This window comes from Prinia subflava, chromosome 12 (genome assembly GCF_021018805.1).
Source record: "Prinia subflava isolate CZ2003 ecotype Zambia chromosome 12, Cam_Psub_1.2, whole genome shotgun sequence".
Taxonomy (NCBI): domain Eukaryota; kingdom Metazoa; phylum Chordata; class Aves; order Passeriformes; family Cisticolidae; genus Prinia; species Prinia subflava.
Genome location: NC_086258.1, coordinates 19,747,110 through 19,770,889, shown reverse-complemented (window position 1 = coordinate 19,770,889; position 23,780 = coordinate 19,747,110). Strand labels below are relative to the sequence as shown.

Here is a 23,780-nt window from a genome sequence, read left to right as displayed (position 1 = left end):
CTCGCCGGTCCCGGCCCTCCCCGCCCTCCGCCCGCATCCCTCCCTCTCTCCGCCCGCGGCTCCTCCTCCGCCAACTCTCCATCCCTTCATCCCGCCCCGCCGCCTCCCTTCTTTTCCCACCTCCGCCTGTTACCCGACCGCCGCTTCACTCTTTCCTTCTCGCCCTCCTCCTCGCAGCCCCTTCCCTCCCACACTTTGCTCCCCACAGACCCTGCCTCATCTCCACTCACGGAAGAGCACGGCTTTTCTCCTTTCTCCTTCCTCGCTATCCCCTCCTGCCTACGCTCCCTCCGCCTTCTCCGTCCTGTGCTTCCCTTCACAGTCATTCTCTTCTGCTCCATCCTTTGCCTTATCCCTGCATCAAGTGCCTCTGCTCCCATATCACCGCTTCTTCTTGCCCCTTTTCCCACTCCTCTGCCCGCAGCCTTTGTGCCCTGAAGCTCCTTTGCCAGGCTCGGGCACAAGCCCAGCGATAGCTTTGTCAAGCTCAGTCCCAAAGCCCAGATGGTCCAGAGGATGCCAGGACAAATCCAGCTCCAGTCTGTCCCCAGCCCTGGCTTGGAAGGACAGGAGCAAGCACAGACCCTGTTCGAGCACCTTATGAGGAGCTCATTGCATGTGGTGGCCCATTAACCTAATGCAATTCCACCCACACACGAGGAGAGGATGTTTTATAACCCTGGGTGCTGGGAATTCAGGATTTGGCACTCACTGAACACCTCAAAGCAGCTGTTTGAGGGCATTCGGTGTTGCCTTTGAAGCCATCGTGGTTTTCTGCTTCGAGCTGCTCTGTGAACTGCAAGCAGGTCTTTTTGGTGTCCCCGAGTTACATTTCACAGGCTCCGCTCTGCAAACCTCCTTTCTTCAGAGGAAGTGAGGTAATTCCAATCGTTCTGCAAAAGAAAGCAGTGTGCTGACTCTCCAGCTGGGGCAGACTGTGGGAATTCTCATTTGTTGGCATACAACCTGTACAGGAGTGATGTTTGATTCCATTCAGTGATACATCAGATCTGAGACATTCTTGTAAAACATACAGGAAAAAATATTTTCACAAAATCATGTGATTTTTCATATTTTCACAAAATTTTCAATATTTTCACAAAGTCATGACAGCCTTTTGCTGTCAAACAGCCTAGAGCTTTGCATCCAAGTATGCAACACGGCTACAATACACAGATAAAATATAAGGATTTATTGTTAGGAACAGAATCCTTTTCAAAAGCAATTATTTCTCACAAATAACAGAAGAACTCTAGTCCAACTGTGTGACCATTTCAGGACTGACCAAAAGTTGAAGCTTGTCATTAAGGGCATTGTCATTAAGAGTCATTGACACGACTCTTCAATAGGCATGAGAAAGTTAATGATTTTCCCATTTCTGTATGAAAATTACTTAGAAAAATATCTAAGACCTAGCGATGGCTTTCTCCCAGATACACCAGAAGTGCTTCATTATGTTTGCTGAGTTACAAATGCCAAGTTAAAGAGACTCCTTGATTCTGGTCTGTGACTGCATTAAGGCAGATGACTTTCCAGGCAGCCCCTGAATTTTCAGAATGTATATGTGTGATGGAGATGTCTATGAGGAGAAAAGGGGAGAGGAATAGTCTATAATTCCTCTCTTATTCCCATCTTTATCCCCCTCCTCTGCCACTGTACACAAGAGCTGTGTAGTAGTCCTTGCTTTAATCATCCAGGGGCTCCTAGCTGCCTGTCGCTGCTGGATTGGATAGAGTTTTCTGACACAAATCCCATCTTTTCTGGATGCACAGTCTGCTGCTCTTGCGTACACACTTTATATTGCCTTTTCTGTAGGCACCACTGCAAGGTAATGCAATCAAATATAAATCCGTGGAGTTTCATCACACAGAAGGAAAAAATAAAACCAAAAACACTACCACCACCAAAAAAACCCATTATTTAAACCCACTGTTACTGTCACAGAAGCTGATTTGGATCTTAGAATCTCTGATAGATTCCAGGGCTGACAAGCACAAAAAAAATTCTCTTGGGCCAAACTCCAGCTAAGAGAAAGACCATCACCTCTAACCCTTATTCCATTAAGGTGGAAAGCAAGCACCAAAATCCAAGATTTTTTTCTGAATTTACTTATATGAACAGACACATTTCCTCCTCAGAACTCTATAAATCTTGATTTTCCTGAATTTTAAGCTCGTTCCATCCTTCACAAAGACAAGAAAAATGAAAGAGGAATCCGCATCAGAGGCGCTTGATTTCCCATCAGAGTGCAAAACAACATAGGGTTGGAGGAAGACACCACACTGAGGAAATGTTGTGGGGCTGTTTGTATGGCGTGCCCCCTTCTGGAGCCCCAGATAAGGTGGGATGGATGATATTCTTGAAGAACAACCCACACAAACCCAGCAAGGCAGAGAAGGCAGAGAAGGCACTGAAACCCTCACCGAGCGGTGCCGACAATTACCGCAAATCACGGCAAGGCCAGGACACGGCATTCCAGCCGCAAGCCCTGCTCCTGGCAGACCTCCCAGGCGCCAGGGACAGAGCAGGGGGACTGCGGGACAGCTCCCCTTCCCCGCAGCCCGGGGGAACCCCACCCTGGCACCCCACGCTCCGCTCCCCGCAGCCCCGCGCCCGCCCCGCTGTCCGCGGCAGCGCTGGGCGGAGAGGGGGAGGCGGAGGCGGAGAAGAAGGAGGCGAAGGAGGCCGGTCTCGCCTCACCTCCCCCTTCCCTCTCGCCGGTTTTCTTTGCAGCATTTCCATGCTAGAGGTCCCCACCGAGCTGCGGAGCGAGGATCTGCCTGCCTGCGCCGGGCCCTCTTCCTTCCTTTGTGCATCCCGCAGCCCTGTGCAAGCCGTGCCCCGCCGCCCCGGCCGCCACGTCCCCGCCGCATCCCCCCCTCCAGAGCCCCCCCGGCCTCGGAGGCAGGAGGAAGCCGCCCCTCCGGCCACGCAGAGCCGGGGCAGCGGCCAGGCACCGGCTGCCACGTCGTGCCACCTCCTCCTTCCCGGCCCGGCCGGGGCACCGAGGCCGCATCCCAGCCCGCATCCCTGCCCGTATCCCCGCATCCGTCCCGCCCCGCGCTCCGGAGGCGCCGGGCCGCCCTTCGGCGGATGCTGCGCGTCTCCCCGGGCCGCTGGTGCTAAATGCTGAGCGCCGACAGGATGGAGGAGTTTCAGAGCGAGGAAGAGGAGCCCTGGTACGACCAGCAGGACCTGGAGCAGGGTAAGGATGCGGGCACGCCGCAAGCTGCCAGGGATGGTGGGCCAGGGGATGCGCGGGCAGGAAAACGGGCAAAGCCCGGGCCAGGAGGGTGGGTTACCTTCTCTCTGGACTGCTGTTCGCTTGGCAGAGCCAGCGCCTCATCCTGCAGCGGCGAATCTCGGCTCGGCTGCTCCAAACCACTGTCCTGGCCGAGGAAAGTTTAAAGCCGATGGACAGGGGCAGGGAGCCCAGAGCTGTCCGGGGCAGTAAATAATTTGTTGTGTTACATCTTCGAAGAGGCTGGTTCCCCAAAACAACTTGCTGTAGGCAGAATCGAACAGGGGTAGTTATGACACTGCTTTTATTTCAGAGTAGTCCAAAGTAGAGTTACCAGGCACACTAGCTGGAAATTAATACATGGGAAATAATGTATTGCTAAGGATGCTGAAAGTCTTTCTCAAAAGCTTTTGCTGTCCAAGCCCAAATCCAAGGGGATCTTCAGCTTCTTGGTCACCTAATTACTTCTGGAGATTTTTCCAATCAGCCAGAAGACCAGGAAAAATATGGGAGGAGAAGGGAAAAAAAAATCAAGGCCAAGTTTCAAACAGCAAAAGAAGCCTTGTTAGAAGATAAAAATGCACTTCTGTAGTTTGCTTTGAAGTAACTCTACCTAGTTCAATGGAATGTTTATCCTAAGGCTGGACAGTTGGTGCCTGTGAGTATTTGGGCCTTTTTTTGATGTTATTTTTCTTATCTTAATATTTTGAGTCAACACACAGTAAGTAAATAACTGGAAGAAGTCCCATTTCAGGCCAGTGGCCCAGGAATGAACAGAACTCATTTGCAAATGCATAGTAAAAAATCATTCCTACCTAAACACAGTTCCCCTCTGGCACGTTGCGCTATAGGTAGAATTTTATATTTGCTTTTCCCAGCTGACTGTCAGCAGGGATGTGCAGTTCAGCTGCACTGCCTCAGCTCACCATCACTCCAATGCATTATGTCATGGTTTGAAGTTTATACAACTTCAGCTGCAGGACAGGGGCCCAGCAAGGAATGATAACCAGCCCCCAGGGGTTGTCACAGCTGGGCTTTAACCCCAATTTCTCAATTAACAGGAAGTTGTGGAATACTGAGCCCTGTTCTTTGAAACCCAACACTCAGACAAAGCCAAGAGCACAGAGATGAAGCTATCAGCTGGATAAACAGTGCAGCCTTTGAATGCTCAGAAATTCACATTTCTGGGTGACGTCTTCCCATGGCTCACAAGAGGCCTGGGCACTGGTCCAGGAGCAGGATGCAGGCTGAGGAACAGCAGAACTAGGGATGAATATAGGGAGCGTTGTTCAACGTGGGACCAATTGATTTTTAGCCTAACGCTGTCCCTGGTGTCAGGTTCATGAGTCAGCACTGCCACTGTACAACTGGCTCACAACAATAAAAGCACCTTCCCACTGCAGGCCAGGTTCCCAGCTCTGTCCCAGCAGCCTAAAAACAGAATGACTGCCTCCAGATGATGGATTGAGGCTGGGTACAGGCCCCACTTTTGAGCACATAGAGAACTGGAGGAAAACACAAACCCAAAACAAAGCCCAGCTGTGGGTTTGCAGCCTCCTGTATATGAATAGGGGCTGCACAGGCTTGTACAGACTCAAGGAGAAATGCGGGAAGGCTTTAACTGGAATCAGCCAAATGGAAAGGTCCTACGGGGTAATTACAACCGTAATTAATTTGCATGATGCACAAAGCATCACAAAGGACAGTGCTAGACTCTGTCCACACACACTGTGCCTTTGCATGACACCCAGAGGTCTTTGGAGGGGGCACAGCCATGGAACTGCTGCTTTGGGGACAGGGGGTGGAAGGGCAGCACAAGACATCCAGCAGGACTGGAGGCATTACTAAGAGGATTGGCATGCCAAGAGCCCGGGGTCGCACAGAAACCCACGCCTGGCAGCAGCACCGGCAGGGCAGAGGACAAAAGCAGAGGCTTAGAGAGCGTTCCTCAGGAGCAAGGGGTGGGAGAAACAAGAAACAATCCAAGCTAGGAGAGCAGAGAAGGTTCTTCTGTGAACCAGTTGGTTGGTGGGCCTTTATCGTCATTTCACAGCATCATCAAATATTTATTACATTTACATCCAAAACTGTTTGCTAAGCAACAGATGGCTTAACTGGGAGCTCTGTGATGATTATGTTAATTAACCATTTTAGCACCAGAGTGGAAATCATGCCTCCAGCTCCACACCAAGCACCTGTTACTTTCTTTGTCATCCTCCATGAGTTTTACCTTGCCAAAGTAACCATTTTTTTTCAAAATTATAAATCCCAATCACTCTTTCTTTCCCCTGAAGTGTCCACACCAATTGGGTACATCCACCACATGCTTGGGAAGCAGCAAGATCTGGTCCCCAGCCTTGAGGCTCTTCCAGCCTTGTTCAGATTAAGCCAGTGCCTTTCAGGTGCCTTTACCTGTTTCCTGCACATTGCAATACTCTGTGGCTCAAGGCATTGTACCAAGACGCAGAAACACATAGAAGCAGAGACTCAAATCCCAGCCAGGACCCTCAGCAATGACATGGTAACAGCAGTGGTGTCCTGTGAGGTTTCCTTTGCAGTGATGTTCCTTCTGGGAAGGCTTTCTGATTAGAGGAAAATTGTAAAAATGGAGCTGCAATTCCCTTATACCAGGACAGAGCTTATTGCTTTGTAAGCATGAAGATATATCAGTGCTGCTTTGGTCCAGCCACCCTCCATGGGCCAGGCAGTCTGTGCCTCTAAGTGTTAAAGGCAGGATAAAATGCTGGTGAATCTTTTTCCAGCCATTGAGAACTGATGATGTGGCTACAGTTGCATCACACCCTGCACAGAGGGCCTACGTGCAGCCAGGCCCCAAGAGAATGAATGAGCTAAAATTAGAGAGTCTGAGCTGCAGATGAGTGGGGGCACCTTTCCTGTTCATCAGGAGCGTTTGTGTTTGGGAGGGCTGGGTGCCAACTCTGTTGCATCTGGATCCAAACAGACCCAGCAGTTCTGCCAGCCACTTCCAGCCTTCATCTCCCCCGCAGCAATCTGACAAGATGAATCCTCCTTGCAGTCATCCCACTGCATTCCCTGATCTTCCTCCCTATCCCCCTGCCAGCATTCAGGTCTCAGAGCAGAGTGCAACCCAAGAGGAGGCCTCTCTAAGCCACCCTTCTGATCCCTGGACCTAACAATAGCCTAAGGCACATGGGGAGATTCTTGGGTGTCCTGCATGGGGCCAGGAGTGGGACCTGATGATCCTGATGGGTCCCTTCCAACTCAGCATATTCTAGGATTCTGTAAGTGTGGGATGATTCCTCCCATGTCAATAAACAGCCTCTCACTGCTCTGAGAGAGGCAGCAGAACCAGGGGGAGTGCAAGAACCAGAACATCACCTCATTGCCGCTGAGAGACCAGTTGTCCTCCTGGGCAGCCACAGAAACATTTGGGCCAAACCATCTGCAATGCAGGCTTAGGACATGACGGCCGTAACCTCTAAAGGTCTCCAGATTTACAGACCTGCTTTAATTCCTCCTCCTCTTGCCAAGCATCTGATTGCTTGGGCACTAAGAAGGAAAATGACACAAGGTGCTGAGCTTGCACCACCCCTAACTCATCCGTGTAAAGACACAGGGTCATCAGTGCTCCAGTGACCGGATCCTGGCGTTGGGGTGAGCCCTGGGGATGCGTGCTGGCACCCCTTAGCACCCATATCTGCACCACCCAGCTGCTCCAGAGCCTGCAATTCGTTATCAGCTTCCCCAAAGTATTCACTGCACATGAATGCACGGGAGGGGAGCAGGTGAAACTCCACATTCTGCCCCCCCTGCAGTCCAGGGACAAGGCACACACCTTGTCACAGCAGTTATCTCCCCTCCCACCCTCCCCAGAGGCAAGCCAGAAGGACAGAGCTTTGCCTGCAGTAGCTGAGCCACTTATTTATTTAGCAGTACAGTACAGCAGGTAGCTTATGGAAGTGGAAAGTTTTCAGTGACTAATTGCTGAGCTGCTTAGGAATGACAAGAGGGACTAGAAAAGTCACAGGAGACAAGGAAATAAGAAGACAGGTTAGTCTAAGGAAGTGATGACAGGCTCCAAATATGTAGGGAAAAAAAAAGAGAATATATATAGATGTATTTTCCTAGATTGGAAATTCCCTTGTTAAATGAAGGCAACAAGAAAAAGGGGCAGAAGAAAGCCCCACACAGCAACTTTCAGAGAGAGACCAGAAGCTACACATCTGCTGAGCCCAGGCACATAGTTCCAGCTGTGGGAGGGAGCAGAATTAGAGGAACTGCTGGAAAGGGAAAAGGGAAACAACAACAACAACAGAAAAACCCTGGGGGAAACACTCCCCCCTCAAAAAAAAAAAAATTTCACAGTTTTCCAGATCTCCCATCCTGAAACAATCAGCTAACAGTGGCAATCCTACTTGGCAAGGCCATGCACAAACGATTTATGGTCTGAATCCTGAAGGACGTTTTCCCCCAGTGGCTCTGAGCCTGAGGGACTGGGAGGCAAGGCACTCCCTGCACGTGGAGCCTGTCCCCCCACCCCAGCATTTTCCAGTCCTCTTTCTTTGCTCCTGTACCAGCTAGTGCTGGCTGGTGACAGGGTGGATGCACTGAGTCAGTGTGACAGGCAGGAACCACTTAGGGCAGTGACAGCACCGGGGTCCCATCCTGCTCCTGCCAAAAGCAGTGCCAGCACCCAGAGTAATGCACTGCTGGCTCACTCCTGCACTCACACACTCTGTCTCCTCTCCCAAAAGGCTTTCCCAGAGCAGCACAGTGCTAAATTCCTACCTCATCTCACTCCAACACATCTGTGTGCTCGCACCAAACACACTTTCCAAAGCTTCTACTTAATCTGCCCAAAACCAGGTACGTGGGCCAAGAATTTAGGAAAATATCTCCAATGCAAAATACCCCAAAGGAAGGAGACCAGATGCTACACAACTTCTGCTTTTTGCACAGCTGGGAATTTCAAAGGAATTTTATGTTACAGTTTGTTTTTTTGTTTTTTCCATGTGTATCTAACAAACAGTTATAAACCATCTCTCCAAAAAGCAACAGTTCTAATGGTTTAGACAGACTGTTCCTCTGAGGCTTTCTGGGAAGCCACTGTAGTCTATCCCATGTGTTGTGCAGCTGCCCTGGCCCTGCTCAGTTAATTTGCCTCCTCCCTGAAGAATTCAGATGTTCAAGTGTGTAACATTCACGTCCATGCTGGCCTCTTCCAAATATGCAGCTGCAGCACCAGCAAGGAGCAAGGACGTGATCATGCCATCCTCCAAGTTTTCTTGGTCTGCAAGGAAGTGTTGAGTCCTGGGCAGGCACCTGAACTGGTGGCCAAGCACTGATGTCTGCAGGAGGAGGCAGAGCAAGGAGCAGCACAGCACACCCCACGAGCATCAGTCTTTGCAGCAGAACTGGCAGGGACACTGGTTTTGGTGTTGGGCCCCCAAAAGAAGTATTGCTCTGCATCCTGTCCAAGACTAGTGGTAGACATAAAATCATTTTGAGAGTACATCAAGTATTTCATCACTCCCTTTGCCTGCAAACTCAGCCTGGAAGGTTACAGCCCTGTGCTCCTCCTGTGCAGCTGCACAAACAGCACTGATCACTCACCTGAGCTCAGGATCTCTTCCCACACGGGCAGCATCTCCAGCCTGTGCCAATAGCCAGGCACAAGGCAGCTGGGCTGGGCTGAGCTGAGCACCTGGAATAACAGGGCTCCCTAAACTCCCCAGCAGCAGATGGAAGGGAACAGTAGTGGGGCAGCACCCTGCAACATGATACACTTCTCTTCAAAGTCAAGAAAAAGGGCTGCTAGAGAAGAGTGGGCAGGTTTTTGGCGTTGCAGCAGAGGGTCAGGCTGTTTCTGCATTTAGCTGTGACACGTGGAAGAAAGGTCTCTGTACCTATGTGCCTCTGGACATAAGAGGTAGCAGACAGAAGTAACCAGCTGTGGCAGTGCTGGCAGGGGTCTTGGGGGCTGCTACAGCTGCAAAGTGACAGCTGTGCAGGAATGGTTGCTCCCCGAGTGTCCAAACCACTCAGTATCAGTGGTTCCACCTGCCTCCCCCCAGCAAGAGGGCAGCAAGGACATCCAAGCTGGGAATGGCTCAGAGTAGGGGAACATGTGTGAGCAGGAGCAGGGCAGGACTGACAGCGGTGGCAGCCCAGTGCTGTGGGCACCATCCCCTGCCATGTGAGCACAGTGACCTGTCCTTAGCAGGGCGCCTTTGCTGGGGGCTCTGCACGTGCACAGCACCAGGGTGCTCATCCTCCTTCTCCATCCCGGGTCACTTACAACCTCCTGCCCCCAAAACACACAGGGGAGAGGAGTTCTGCCACATGGCAGCCAGCCACATGTCTGTGTCTTTAGCTTTAAAAGAGTAGAAGCCTTTATTCACGGTTTTCTGCAACCCAACATAATTAATTAGTTGGAGATTTGCTGCCCGGGGGAGGAGCGCACACAGGAAAGCTCTGGCTGCCTTTCTCCCCACTCTTTCTTCACTCCTTCTCCTCAACAGCCCCACTTGTATATATTTATTTAGGACATTCTGATCCAGGTGCTCTACCAGAGCCTCGGAGACACCAGTCACCAAGCTCTTTCAAACCATTTGAGCCTGTAAGGCAAACACAGGCACTGAGGCTATTTAGATAAGAGAACAGCAGGAAAAGATGCAGATCAGGCCTCAGCCATGGTCTAATAACATCCTCTGTGTTCTCATGCTCTGACAACCTGGCAAAAGGCACAGGGATGGGACTGCTCTGTGTGTGTTTGTAGAGACATAAGCAGAGGTGACCATCCTGGGTCTTAAGCATTAATATACAGGGGAGAATCTGGGGTGCAGGGTGATAAGAGGGAAGAAAGAAAAGGTATAAATTAAATCTAAAAAGTCTGGTGAGCATCTGCGAAGGCTAAAGGAGAGCTGATAGAGGAAATATCAAATAGAACTGAAAAATATAGAAGGCAAGGAAGGGAGCAGCAGGGGCTGAGAGAGCTGAAGGGGTTCCATGCAGCACAGCACAGCACAGCACAGCACAGCACAGCACAGCACAGACAGTGTGTCCCTGAGCCCCCTGTCAGGGATTTCCACTCCTTGGTGGTTCCACTTCTGCTCAGGGGGCTCAAGATAGCATGGAAGGAGCTGTTCTCAGTCACTGGGCTTGCCTTGACCCCCTGCCACCACCTGAGCCCCCCTGCCAGGGACACAGCCAAAGGCAACACAGGAGCACAAAACAGATTACACAAGAGAAAGAAAAGGAAGAGGAAAAAAAAAAAAAAAAAAACAAGCAGGAAATCCAGCAAATCTCATTAGGGTAACAAAAATGCCAGTGTGACCAGCATCAGCTCAGCCCAGCAAGAGCACAGTTTGAAAGGAGGAGAAGGAAGAGGAGGCAGCTTAGGCACCCTGTTTGTTCTCACCCAGCCCTAACATTGGCTTTTCCCCACCTGCTTCATTGGGGCTGTTTTACAAAGCAAGCCCTGCCTTTGTGGAACACCACACCAAAATAGCAGATCCTCCTAAAAATCACACAGAACACCAAGTGCAAAGCTGAACTGAGCAGCAATGTCTGAGTTATGCCAGCATAAAAAGTGACGGGGAATCCATGTCTCAGCTGGAACACTGGTGACTCTCTGGAAGCTCTGGCTGGCCTTGGGAAACACTATCTTCTGTGGAATGGGCATGTTGGAAAGGCATTTTAAGGTTGTTTTTTCAGATTGTTTTTGCTTTGAGTTGCTGCCAGATGGCATTTGCTTCCCTGCACCCCAGCAAGTCCCATTGCAATGCCTTGTAGAGGCCAAGTGCAGAGATTGTTTCCATCACCTGCCATGGAGCAGCAGTAAGTGATACACAAAAGCTGATCTTTATTGTAATGTACCCAGACAGCACAATCTTTTGCAACTATGAAGGAAAATAAATGAGCAGCAAGTATACCCTATGCCGGGGTAAACCAGCTTAGCATCATTCATTTAGACTTTGAAAGGAATAATTGCACCCACCCTTGACTTTAAGTACCCATGTGTAATGGAGCAGACAGCAAATGCCATTAAACGTCAACAGCATTAAACATCAGTTCTTAACTCTCAATGTACCCCATCCATCAGCTCACAAGCACCCTGAGCTTCCTCCAGAGACCTCCCACCCTCCTCCCTGCTCTTCAGCAGATGCATTCACCATGTGCAGCACAGGACAGGAGCAGCCCTTTCTACAGCCCTACATTTAGGAAGGGGCCATGTGTAATTCCTTTATACATGCTCAGCTGAAAAGGACCTGCAAATCCAGAAATGCTTGCTCATCCGTGCCACACAGCGAAGGACTCCTGTGTGCCCTGCAAGCTGCTGGCTTTGCAGGACAGGGACAGGGCTGATTTATTAAAGGTGAGGAGCCAAGTGCAGCATTCCCAGTGTGTTCTCTCACAGCCTAAACGTGAGAATCCCTCGCTGCAAGAGAGATGACAGAGGAAAGTCCAAAGCAGCTGCACCAGATGGTGGCTTCCTCCAGAAAGCTGCATTTATGAGGGGCATCTGAACCGCTACTGGATCATCATCATGCCAAGGGCAGCCAAAACCTGCCCAACACCAGGCTTCTGCTCTCCCAAAGTCACAACCAGGAGATGCTGGCGGAAAGAAACCCCTCCAGAGGGCTGTGGCAGAGTGCTCTGCTCAAACAGATGCAGGCCAGCACTGGGAAGGCAGGAACATTTCCAAATCCTCTTTGAGCCTCACTGCAAGGTTTGGGAAGCACCAGCTCTGCTGCAGCCCCATGCAGGGGACATCTGCCTGTGCCAGCACTGCCACAGGATGCTGCTGGGAGGGAATACTCTGCAGTTTGTCCCTCTTTCCATCAAAGGCAACCTGCTACAGCTTTTAGATCAGGATGGGGTTTTTTCAAGTTTCTTCAGTGGCACAGAAGTAGCAGAATTCTTGCTGGGCTGCTGCTGCTGATCTCTGCGGCTCCAGGACGGCGCCTCCTTGATGTTCTGCCCAGCCCTGCTCCCCGGTACCAAGCACTGCTTGGATTCAGCTCCCTTCCCACCATATGGTCTCTCTTCTCATCCCCACCCTCCTTGTTCAGAGGCCTTTCCCATGGAAGCTCTCAGAGAAATGCAGCCTCCTTCCCTCCCTCCCCTGCCCCACAGGCCCAGCCCTTTGTTTGGGGACACAGCGTGTTTCCTTGGCTGGTGTTAATTGGAAGGGTCACGTCAGTGCTGCCGTGAGGAGCTGGCGCTGCCCAGAACAGTCTGCAGCCACAGCTCTCTGCTGATAGGATTTGGCAGCATCAAGACCCCATTTTTGAAGTTGAACATTGGCCGTTTCAGAGTGGTGCCTTCAGCACAGGCAGGATGTGGAGGGATGGGGCACATCCCGACACACAGCACTTTATTTCTCCTCCTGCACCCAGAGGGGAGGGGGAAGGGAGGATCAGCATATCTGCTAAATTAGGGCAAGTCCTTCAGCATGGCCGGCTGATCTGACAGTGGAGAAGCAAAGAGGAATACAAAAAATTGTGGGAAAATCATAGTACTATGTAGAAAGGATTCCTGAATTCCTAAACAGTTCTTTTTCTTTCCCCCAAAACCACTTGGTGAAATTTCACATTCAGCCTCGGGTTTCCAAAGCCTCTGTGGAGAGGAGCTGTGTGCTGCCTCAGCCCATGCAGAGCCACAGTTAGTACAAAGATCAAGAGGGATCTGGTCTAAAGATGACATTAAAGCACTTCCACAGTATCTCCTCCCTCCCCCAGCCCCACAAGCTGGGGGGACCAACAGGTGGGCAAGAGGACTCAGGCAAAAGGGGGTGGATGAGACAGGATTACCAGGGATGTTTTGGCTGGCAGCCAGAGAGTGAGGGAGTGTGTGTGACAATGGCTGAGGCAATTAAAAGACACTAAAAGAACCAATTCCCCCATGTCCTTCAAGCCTGGAGTCTCCCAGGCCCTTATGCTCAAAATGGAAACGAAGACTCAATTTTCTCCTCAGAGCCAAGCCCATTCTTTCCTCTTTCCCACTCATCCCCAAACGCTGCCCATTTCCCCCATTAAATTATTGCTGACAGAGCCCTTTAAATTACAATGCAGGATCTTGCACTGCCTAATCCACTTAACTCAACCCCAGCTGATTAAATTGGATGCCATATGGTGGGAGAGCACTGGTGTAATCCACAGGGACAGGGACACACTTGACTCATTACCTGGAGCACAGCACGGAGCCCTCTCACTACACACCTCCACATCGGGGCCCTGCTTGTTGCCAGGGATGTGATTTCCAAGGTGCCACTCTCCAGCAACAACACTGGCTCTGGCAGGGTGGTGCTGACACTAAACACAGCCCCAAGCAGCTTAAAGACACAAATTATCCCTCATCTCTGCTGGCATCTGGCTGTTCCCCCAGCCCCAGCTGGTGTAGCAAACACTCGGGTCTCCCAAGGGCACTTTATAAACTGGGGAAATTTGGTGCTTGGAAAAAACCAAATAGGTGGAGGAGGTCTGTCCATGGGGAAACGTGCCAATAACTTGATTGCAGAGAGCTGCAACTGCAGCTTTCAGACTGGGTCACTGTGCAATGAAGAGGATTATAATTAAAAAGGTCACAGCCCTTTTAATAATAACACCCTGCAATGCAGGGCACAGCTGGGGAGCACATTCCCATGGAAAGGGGAGATTCGAGGACATACTGAGCAGCTGCTGGCAGCACCACATCTGGGGAGCCAGCAGAGAGAAACAGGGCAACACACGAGCTAGTGACACCTCAGCACATCCCCCAGCCCAGCATTTCCCATCAGGAGAGCCCCCTCCCAGGCACTGAGAGCACTGGAGCTCACCCCCTGGCAGGCACTCGTATCCAAGGTCAGTGTGAGCCTCATTTTGTGATGGGTGACAGGTCAGGGCTTTCCCAGGCTCAGAAAACATCCCAGGAATCCTGCTTCCCCTTCTTGTCTTAGTGACCAAGTGTCCCTCTTTCCCAATCAACTGCATGGCCAAATGAACCACTGGAGAAAATTATAGCTAAAATCTCAGCCCTGGCAAAGCCTTTGCAAAACAAATCATTAGATGCAGACTGGAGGGGAGCATTACAACAGGCTAAGAAAATGCCAGGGCAGGAGACCCAGGCCCCCTCACACCCTGCAGGATTGTCACTCCTGAATTACCTACAGCTGCATGAAAACCACACCAGAGAAAGAAAGAGCAGTAATACACACCAGGACCTGTTTCCTTACCTTTTGGAAGGATTAAGGTCAGATTTTCACTCTGCCATCCTGAGAGCTGTTACCTCTAGAAGCACCAGGACAAATGGAACCTACCTGCTCATAGTAAGGTTTTAAGAAGACAAAATTCCTGTGAAAGTAAAGGGCTGTTCTCAGAGCCAACTGTGCTGTCCCAGCCTCACAAGCAGCATCACCTATGTGCTTAAGCTTTAGCCAACACAGGATTCACAGAGCCTGGAGGCTTTTTCTTTCCCCAGCAGCAAAAACAGTATTTTAAACTGACCACACTGCCAACATCTACTTTTCCCTGCATTTCTCCTGAAGTCCAAGTATTTCAGTAGCTTCCTAAGGGCATTTAGAGGTGGCAGAGAGTGAACACAAAGTGGTTTGTCCTTCCCCTGGAGCTGCCCCAGGGAAAGAGCCCTGGATTTGGCTGCACATCTGGGAGGTGCCTCCAGCCCCCTCAGGCCACGTGGGGTTTTATTACTCCTGTCAGTCTATTAGTGGGTGATGGATAGAGGCTGACAGGGAAAGCAAGGCACTCCCTTCGTTAGAGATAATAATATAATTCAGAGAGCATCTCCAAGGCCCTGCAGGGCTTTACCAACCTTTTGCTCCACTCTGAACGGGTGCTGAGCCCTCCTCAGTGATAGGGGATGGATGTGCTGAGCACTGCCACAGCCCAGATCCTGGGCTGATCCTGGTTACAGTGTGCAGGGAGTGCAGGAGGGTTTTGGAGCCAGCAAAGCACCAGATCACCATTGCATTGAGGAGCTGCAGTCCTGAGCTCGACCTGCCCTTGATGCAGCCCAGCAAGACAAGAGGCCAGATCCTGTATGTGCTGTGAGCATGCATCCAGGTCCAAACGTTCCAGTCAAACCAGTGCCATGAAAAATGTGCTGCTGTGCTTGGTGTGGGGTCATTTTCGGGGAGGGGGGGGAGATCCCACCATACCCAGCCATGGAGCTGTGGGAACTGCAGCAGCTTTGTCCCTCTGCTTTCCAGACTTGCACTTGGCTGCAGAGCTAGGGAAGACACTGCTGGAGCGAAACAAAGAGCTGGAGGACTCTCTGCAGCAGATGTATGCCACCAACGAGGAGCAAGTGCAGGAGATTGAGGTAGGGACACAGTCGGGGCAGGGGTGGGGACAGGAGCTGCTTGGCCACCGCTGTCACCTAAGGGTGAAGGTGGGAAAGGGGCACTTCCACCAGTGCCAGCAGCTCAGGTGCCAGCAGAAAGGCAGGGATGTGCTGTGGGGTGCAGAAGTTAAAGTACCTTCTGTGAGTACCTGAAGCAGGACAGATTAAAGTCTGCTTGAGTTTTAAAGTCTGTTTTAAAGTCTGTTGATGGATTAAAGCTCATCCTAGCCCCGGGGAGGGTCTCATTCCCCCATTAACTGGCACTTGCCCTTTTCTCACATCCTCACTCCCTGCCCAGATGTGCACACCAGATTTTGGCACCAGATTTTGGCACCAGATTTTGGCACCAGGCTGCATCTGGGTCACGTTTGGCCTTCCCCTGCACATCCATTAGCCTTCACACTCATTTCTCTCTGCTCTGCTGCAGCTTTCCCTTGATCCCAGAGATTCAGAATCACATTTGTTCCCAGATGGCCCCTCAGCACCCCTATAACACAGCCCCCTTTGTTAGAGGCATAAAATAGCTCTTTCTCCAAGAGCTGCAATCTAAACCCCCATTTCAAGCATCCTGTGGGGTCAGGGCAGTATTTCTAAGTATTTCTACGAGCTCACAGAACTGATCTTAGAGGCTTAAAGCTGCTGTGCCTGGGAGGGTTTTCATCCACTGGAAACCTTCTAGGGATCTGTGAGTTAAAAAAGATTGGACACTCCCTGATTTAAAAGGACACAGGGCAGAGGAGGGCTGCCAGTTCACAAGAGCAGCACATGATTCTGTAGGGATCAGACAGCTGATGTTTGAGGGAACTAGTGGATGTATTTAGCCATCCCCCCTCCAACAGCCATCAGAAGCACATCCACCAAAGGATCTGGAAACTGGCCCCAGCTGAGAGTGAGCATCTGAATAGATGCCCCCTCCTAGTCTTCCAAGGATAAGATTTTGCAATGGCAGGCTTACAGAAAAGGGTGTGCAACTCCACAGAAAACACAGGTCTCCTCATATTTCACGGACTCAGAGTTTTAGCCTGAATTCCCAGGGAAACACAGCTTCTGCAATCGATCTGTCAGACGATCCAGTAACCAACTGCCCAATTTCAGTCAACTTGCAGTCCCAGGGATATCAACTTTCTTTGGTACTGGGAATTAAAAAGCTGCTGAATAGAGAGAGATAGAGGTTAGTGCCCTTCACAGAGGGCAAGGGAAGTTCAATCGTATTTTAGACACAAAAATATTTACGGTGGTCGGAGGGATGAATATTTTATCTGTGGAAGAGGCTTCAACCAGGCAGAGCCACAGAACACACTGTCAGAGGAAGCAAAGACTGTAGGAATTTCTGCTCGTGGAAAAAAAAGGGTTTTTGGATGTGGGGTGCTCATGCTTCACTTTCCCTTGCAGTACCTGACCAAGCAACTGGAGATGCTGCGGCAGATGAACGAGCAGCACGCGAAAGTCTACGAGCAGCTGGACCTGACAGCGCGGGACCTGGAGCTGGCTAACCAGAAGCTCGTGCTGGAAAGCAAGACTTCCCAACAGAAGATCCAGTGGTACAGCATCCCCTGGATCTTCAAGATCCAAGAGCCTTCAGCTCACCTTTCCCCTGCCCCACAGTGCACCCTGTCGTTGCTGTTTGAGCCATTCTCTTTTGTGTCAGCCCCTTTTGCAGCTGTTTAGAACAAAAGTGTGTTGCAGTAATGCAGGTTAGCAGGGGTCAGCCACAGCACAGACATCCCTGGGATGAGGGCTGGATAAAGGAGTGTCTGGAGCTACCTGCTGAGGTAGCACAGCAGCCTCTCCTCAGATGTGTTTCCTTGGAGAAAAGGCACATAATCCTATCAGGGAGATCCCCAGCACACAGCCCTGAAAACCAGGCACACATCCAGCAGCTCATGAAACCCTGGCTAGTCCATGCTGAAGCACCACTTTATCAATAATACTTCTTTCCTAAAACAAGCCCATGATCAAGGTCATCCCTACAAACAACAGCCTAAGCCACGTCCTTGTAATGCAGCATTGTTTGCAAACAACGGTGTGAAGAAGGAATTTCAGAGCAGAGTGTTTTACAAACTATCTGCAGACAGAACAGAACAAAAATTCTGCCCAGTCCCTGTGTTCCTCTACAAGATAAACAAAAGAAATAGATGCTTGTTTTAAGTGCAGACATATTCCAGGACAGAGCTTATATGTCCCAGAGGTGACTCTTTCAGCCAACTGATTTGAGGACAGAAGGACTGGCCCTTTTTTATAGCCAGCTCCATTCAAGAGTGACCACACAACAAAAACCAGGTGCTGTCATGATCCCAGGGCACACACGAGAAAGTGGAGGCACCTTCCCTAGACTGGGTTTCTCTATAGGAAAACAAAACCTTTTAGAAACCTGTAGCAGCTGACTCCTCACCTGTGCTCCCTCCTCTCTCTGCAGCTTGACAGAAACAATCGAGGGGCTGCAGAACCAGGTGGAGGAGCTGCAGAAGCAGGTGGAGGAAATGCGGAGCTTGGAGCAGCTCCGCATCCGGAGGGAGAAGAGGGAGCGACGCCGAACCATCCATACCTTCCCCTGCCTTAAGGAGCTCTGCTCCAGCCCCAGGTATGGAGCCTTGGCTTTGGCAACCCCTCCAAACTGCTCCCCACAAACTGGGGAGGTGGTGGTGAGCCCCTCTGGGGGTGCACAGAAACCCCTCAGACACAGAGGTTCTGCATCAGAGCCCACGGCTAGAGCTGAAGGGGGAGTGTTCCTCTCACCAACCCACCTGCCTAAGGTGCTGTTGGTGAAGCAGAGCCTTCCCAATCCCAGCACAGTGATACTCCCCAAACCAGCACAGCCCATTTTCCCTTTCCAGCTACCCTCCAGCACCCGGATACACCACGAGCTGCCAAGTGCTGTACAAACACCAATGGCACTGCTGCAGCATTAATCCTCCTCAAAACCCAGCCACTGTGTTCATTCACTGACCTCACGAGGGCATTTCTTGCTCAGCTTTGTCCACAAAAGAGGGCTCTTTAAATAGATAAGCAATCGATAAACTTTGTTACTGAAAGCATCCTCTGCCAGAGGATACGAAGCAAAGACATTTTCACTGCAGTAGCAATGGGAATGTTAATCAGGCCATAACCTGACCCCCAGCAAAATCCACTTAATCTCTCTATGGTTCTTTTCCCCCCAGTTCCCCAATCCCACTCTCCCCCCACACCACACGACCTTGGGTCCCCTTGCAGCCCCACAGTTGGCTCTGAAGGTCAGGTTGCCCTTCAGTGCCCTGAAATCTGTTCAATACCCCCCACCACAGCCGTGCCTCCCAGGGGAAGCCATGGAGGTTGCACTTTTCCAATCTGTTCTAAACAAATGGGATGCCACGGGTGCTTCACTGAGGAGGAAAACCCAAAGTCCAGAAGGGAAGGGGGAAATGCTTGTTATCACTTTCCAGGCAATGAAGAAGGGGCATCTCTATCAAAAATCTCTGCCTTGCTGTGTTAATCTTCCCTAACTTCCTCCAGAGCACCTCCCAAACACAGGGCTGCACAGGCAGAAGCACGTGTGCTTCAGGGTTTTGGCTGGGTGGGTTTGTGTGGTTGTCACCACACGCAGTGGGTAAATGGTGAACTCCATGGTGCAGAGAGCAGCTGATGGACTCTCCCAGGAAAACCCCAAAGCCACCTACTTTCAGCCCAGACTGGTAGCACTTGAACATTCATTCCTGCTTCACTGCAGTGCTGGTGGCTTGTCTGTTAACCAGGTGTGTCTTTTACCTTTTAGGATCTCATTTCCCTCCTATCTTTTATTACTGCTGTCCAATAAAACTGCAAGTTCTGTGGGACAGAGATTTGTCTCTGCGTCCAGAAGAGCTACACCTTGTGGTCTCCTGGCACATGGAGAAGGCACATCTCACTCCATGAGCTCATGTCCTTTTTGGACATCAGTGGAACTATTTACATAACAATAAAACACAAATCTGTCGTGGGAGTATGGCTTGGCCGGACTCTCTCAAGCATCTTTTCTCCTCTTTCAGGTATGAGGACGCATTCCAGGTCCACAGCTCTTCCACAGAATTCAACCAGAAGCCGCTGGAGAGGGAGAACGAGCGTCTCCAGGCCATGGTGAACTCGCTGAGATCCCAGGTGAACCAGGAGAAGCAGCGGAAGGAGAGGGTGGAGCGAGAGTACACCTCGGTTATTCAGGAGTACTCGGACCTGGAGCAGCGGGTGTGTGAGATGGAGAACTGCAAACTGCGCATCAAGGAGCTGGAGGCAGAGCTCCTGGAGCTGCAGCAGATGAAACAGGTCAAGAAGTACCTGCTCAGCAGAGAGGACAACCTGTCCGAAGCCCTCCTCGAGCCGCTGAACAACGCCCCAGAAGCCGATTACATCGACCTGTCCGAGGAGGAGGGAGGGAAGAGCCACGGGACATCCATGAGCCCTTCCCCGAACCACCCCGTGCGGAAAAGCTGCAGCGACACGGCGCTGAACGCCATCGTGACCAAGGACGCCGTGAGCCGGCACGAGGGCAACTACACCCTGCACGCCAACAACGTGCGCAAGCGCGGCATGTCCATCCTGCGCGAGGTGGACGAGCAGTACCACGCCCTGCTCGAGAAGTACGAGGAGCTCCTCAGCAAGTGCCGGCAGCACAAGGACAGCGTGCGCCACACGGGCGTCCAGACCTCCCGGCCCATCTCCCGCGACAGCTCCTTCAGGGACTTCCGAGGAGAGGGGCACGAGCTGGAAGAGCGGAAAACCATGGAGAAGACCATCAGCAAGCACGTGGAGGCCGTGGACAAGCGGCTGGAGCAGAGCCAGCCCGAGTACAAGGCTCTTTTTAAGGAGATCTTCTCCCGCATCCAGAAAACAAAAGCGGACATCAATGCCACAAAGGTGAAAAACAAGAGCAGCAAATGAGTCGTGGCTCTCCGCAGCTCCCACGTGCAATTGCAATGGCCACGTCTTCTTTTGAGCCCCAGGAAACGCCACGTGGCCCCTCTGCTTTGAAGGTTCGAGAGGTTTGCAAGCGAGAGAATGTCACAGGGACCCAACTCACTTTTTTAAGCTTAGGCTCCGGACAACCCGTCGGGGCAATTGTACATTGTAGTTAGAGGATTTCAGAAACCACATGATGGATCTCTGCATGAGTTACTGCCGCTGCCAGACACCACAACAGCAATGTAAACTCCACTCTAAAAGAAAAGAAACCAATCTTCCCCTCCACCCTTTTTCAGCTTGTCCTACAGCCTGATTATCTGCAAGCAAAAGCCTGGATGTACTCCAGCGTCCTGCCACAGCAGGAGTACAATGTCTCAAAGTAAAACAAAAAGCCATCAGAACTTTAGGGGCTGCCCCAGCACAGGCAGCTCAGTCCTCCAGTTAGGTTTTATGGCTGAGAACCTACTCTTGAGCCCAAGAGACTTCTATCTCTGCCTTCCCCAAAGGGTGGTATGGTCTTGCTATTTAAGCCATTCTCTAATCAGTCAGGTTTTTCAGCTCTTTACAATGCAAGCTCATTGCAACTGGAAAAACTTGAAGAGAAACATAAAACTGATTGTTCCATCTCCATCAGCGTCGCTCAGTGTTTCAGTCCACACTCTCCAGACCTTGCAGGCATATGGGATTTACTCACTTTAAGTCTGCCCTGGTATTTCAACCCAGGTAAAGCACCGTGCCTGGTAGGAACTTGGTGCCCAGGGCTTTCCCATAGCAAGACAAGAAGTGCTATTACAATATCAGAGACACATTTTTATCTCATGGTCTGGGTACCAGCTCTCTGTGCTGTGCTCTTCAAGAGGTCATTGTCCCATCGTAGCAAATTCCTTAAAAACAGCTTGCATGGGCTCACAGAACCGACTCCCAGAGACTCACACGCAAGCCAGGGGATGCAGCATCTCCGGGGTCAGGGGTCTGGCCCTGGCAGTAGCATGGATCACTCATCACCCCTCACTCCTGCTCCAGCCACCTCCCCAGCCACGAGGACAGATTTCAGCTTCCTGCTGAAAATAATCCTTCTTGGCTGAGACACTGTCGCCTCTCATGTTCCAGTTCCCTTTCCAGCACTGAAATCTCCTCACTTTGGCTTCCACAGACATGCAAACACGCAGCCAAAATGCCACTGCAGTCTCAGGAATCATTAGTTTCCATGTACTAGATGATGACCTTGTACAGTCAGACGTGTTTTAGGCAGAGAAGCAGCATCTCATTAAAGCTTAGGCAACACCCTGAGCATTGAGCCACAAAACCCAGCAGTTCAGTGTAAGCAACTCACTCTGTACCCATGTGGAGCAACCATCAGCCACATCTGGATTCTTTTTTCACCAGCTTACATCCCAAAATTTTGGGTCAACAGCTGGAACCTTTGCAACGTGGAGATAAAGAAATCGAACGTGGCTTTGGAAGGGGAAGACTGTTCAAATGGAATTATCCCCCACGTCCAGGGCTTTGATGCTACAAGGAACAACCTTTCTTTCACTCCATGCGGAATGAATGCAGAAAATAAAACCCCCCAAACACCCTGTTTTGTTAAGCTGAGTACCACAGAGGTAAGCTGGCAGGAGTGTGATGCACAAACCACCCCTGCTCCAGAGGTCTCCTCCTCAAAACCACCAACTGCTCTGCTCTTCCACACTCTGCATTTCCAGGTGCCCCACGGCCCCAGACACTGCAGGAGCCGCACGCACGGCTGTGGCTACCAGCTCTGTAACAGTATGGAGAACCTTCATGCCTTATTTATTTATAATGGAAAGCAGTTGTCTAATAAAAGAAAATAAATAAAAATGAACAACAACAGCAAGAGAAGCGTTGTTGATTTCCTGGGAGTGTTCACCACCCCTTGACTTGGCACTTGTAGCAGTGCTGGTTTAAGCCAGGCAGTGTTTGCCCTGCAGTCAGTTGATGATGCAAAGGTGTGGGAAGGGAATCACCCTCACTTTGTGTTTTAAACAATCCCATCTGGATCAGCATCACAGTTAAGTGCACAACACATTAAATATATTTTTAAATGCTCTATTCTCCTCTCAAGTACAAAGAAACACCAATTTTCTCACAACTCATAGAGTTCTTTTTACTTTTAAGAACAGCACAAGAGTTAAATCTTTGATTTTCATGTACAATTTGGGTCAAGAAAGTGCTTCGGGCACCCTTGCAGAAAGGAAAGAGAATATGCTGAACTATTCTGCTGCATTATTTATATAACACACATTTTTATGCACTTGGACTGCCAACACTGCCACGCGATAAAACCCCTCTTTTGTCAGCTCAGAAGTCTCTGTAAAACCACACAATTTCTATGCTCCCAATTCAAATCCTCTTTTTCTTTTGGCCTTTTTTGCAAACCACAAATCCAAAAATGACTGATGTAAGTAACATGATATTAGTACTTGGCTTGACAAAGGCACAGCTGCCGGGTATCAGTGGCACGTTCAGCAAAGTGCTGAGGGCAAATTTTTTCCTGCATCCAAAAATATTAGTGGCCACATCTACACGTCCTGATTGACTGTGTGAGTCAGAGTCACTTGATTCCTGTCTTGAGGCTTTCAATGATCAAAGGAGAAAAAAATAAGCATCTTCTGGCCTTTGTGCCACCTTTGATCTAAAGTTTTCCAATTGCTTTTGGAACACCAAGGAAAGCTACACAACTCCACTGAGAGGGAACAAGAGAGTGCAGAGCAACCACTCTGCCAGAGAGACTGAGAGCAGCAGCCACTTAACACACACACCCCATGGTTCATGACAGAAAGGAAAATTGCTGCATGCAATTAAAATGGATGAGGAAAAGTACAATGTCACAGGAAATAATTCTTAACTTCAGAATTTGGCAAAATCAGTGACTCTATTCAGCTCACAGCATTAAAATCAATAAGGGCACAGCTTGTCAACTGTCTGGTTTCGTGCTGAATTTGAAAGCTGGCATTTAGACATGTGCAGTTCCTTTACATCTGGCCTGGTTTCTCACTGTACCAGCTAGAATAACCCTTCAGAAGGGTACCTGTTGTTATAAACAGGGAGGGGCCACTTGAAGCACAAATTCAAGGGATTTACACAGCTTGAGCTCCCACAGGAAAGGTTCAGCATCTTCCCTCTCTTACAGCAACTGAGACCTCCTGGAAGGCCCCTCAAAGCCCTGAGGGACCTTGTTCCTACATTAACAGCCTCATTCACGCAAGGAGTGACCGGGTCCTTGCACTCCTCAGCCTTTTCCCTCAGGTTTCTGGGATGGCTCTTGACAGCTTTTGCTCACCAG

General features: G+C 50.4%; 1 protein-coding gene across 1 annotated transcript; it reads left to right on the top strand.

The window, feature by feature from the left end:
- The first annotated feature begins 2,862 nt into the window (after window positions 1-2,862).
- CDR2L (cerebellar degeneration related protein 2 like) lies at window positions 2,863-22,336 on the top strand. Its single transcript, XM_063409454.1, has 5 exons — window positions 2,863-3,205; window positions 15,432-15,544; window positions 16,958-17,106; window positions 17,982-18,146; window positions 19,567-22,336. Exons 1-5 carry the CDS (start codon window positions 3,127-3,129, stop codon window positions 20,450-20,452), a joined length of 1,392 nt encoding a protein of 463 aa, XP_063265524.1. The 5' UTR covers window positions 2,863-3,126; the 3' UTR covers window positions 20,453-22,336.
- Window positions 22,337-23,780: the final 1,444 nt, after the last annotated feature.

Bases quoted from the DNA above. Each gene is read 5' to 3' on its own strand.
- CDR2L (XM_063409454.1), top strand. From the start codon at position 3,127: ATGCTGAGCGCCGACAGGATGGAGGAGTTTCAGAGCGAGGAAGAGGAG. The intron at 17,107-17,981 runs GTACAGCATCCC...CTCTCTCTGCAG, and splicing joins TCCCAACAGAAGATCCAGTG to CTTGACAGAAACAATCGAGG. The intron at 18,147-19,566 runs GTATGGAGCCTT...CTCCTCTTTCAG, and splicing joins GAGCTCTGCTCCAGCCCCAG to GTATGAGGACGCATTCCAGG.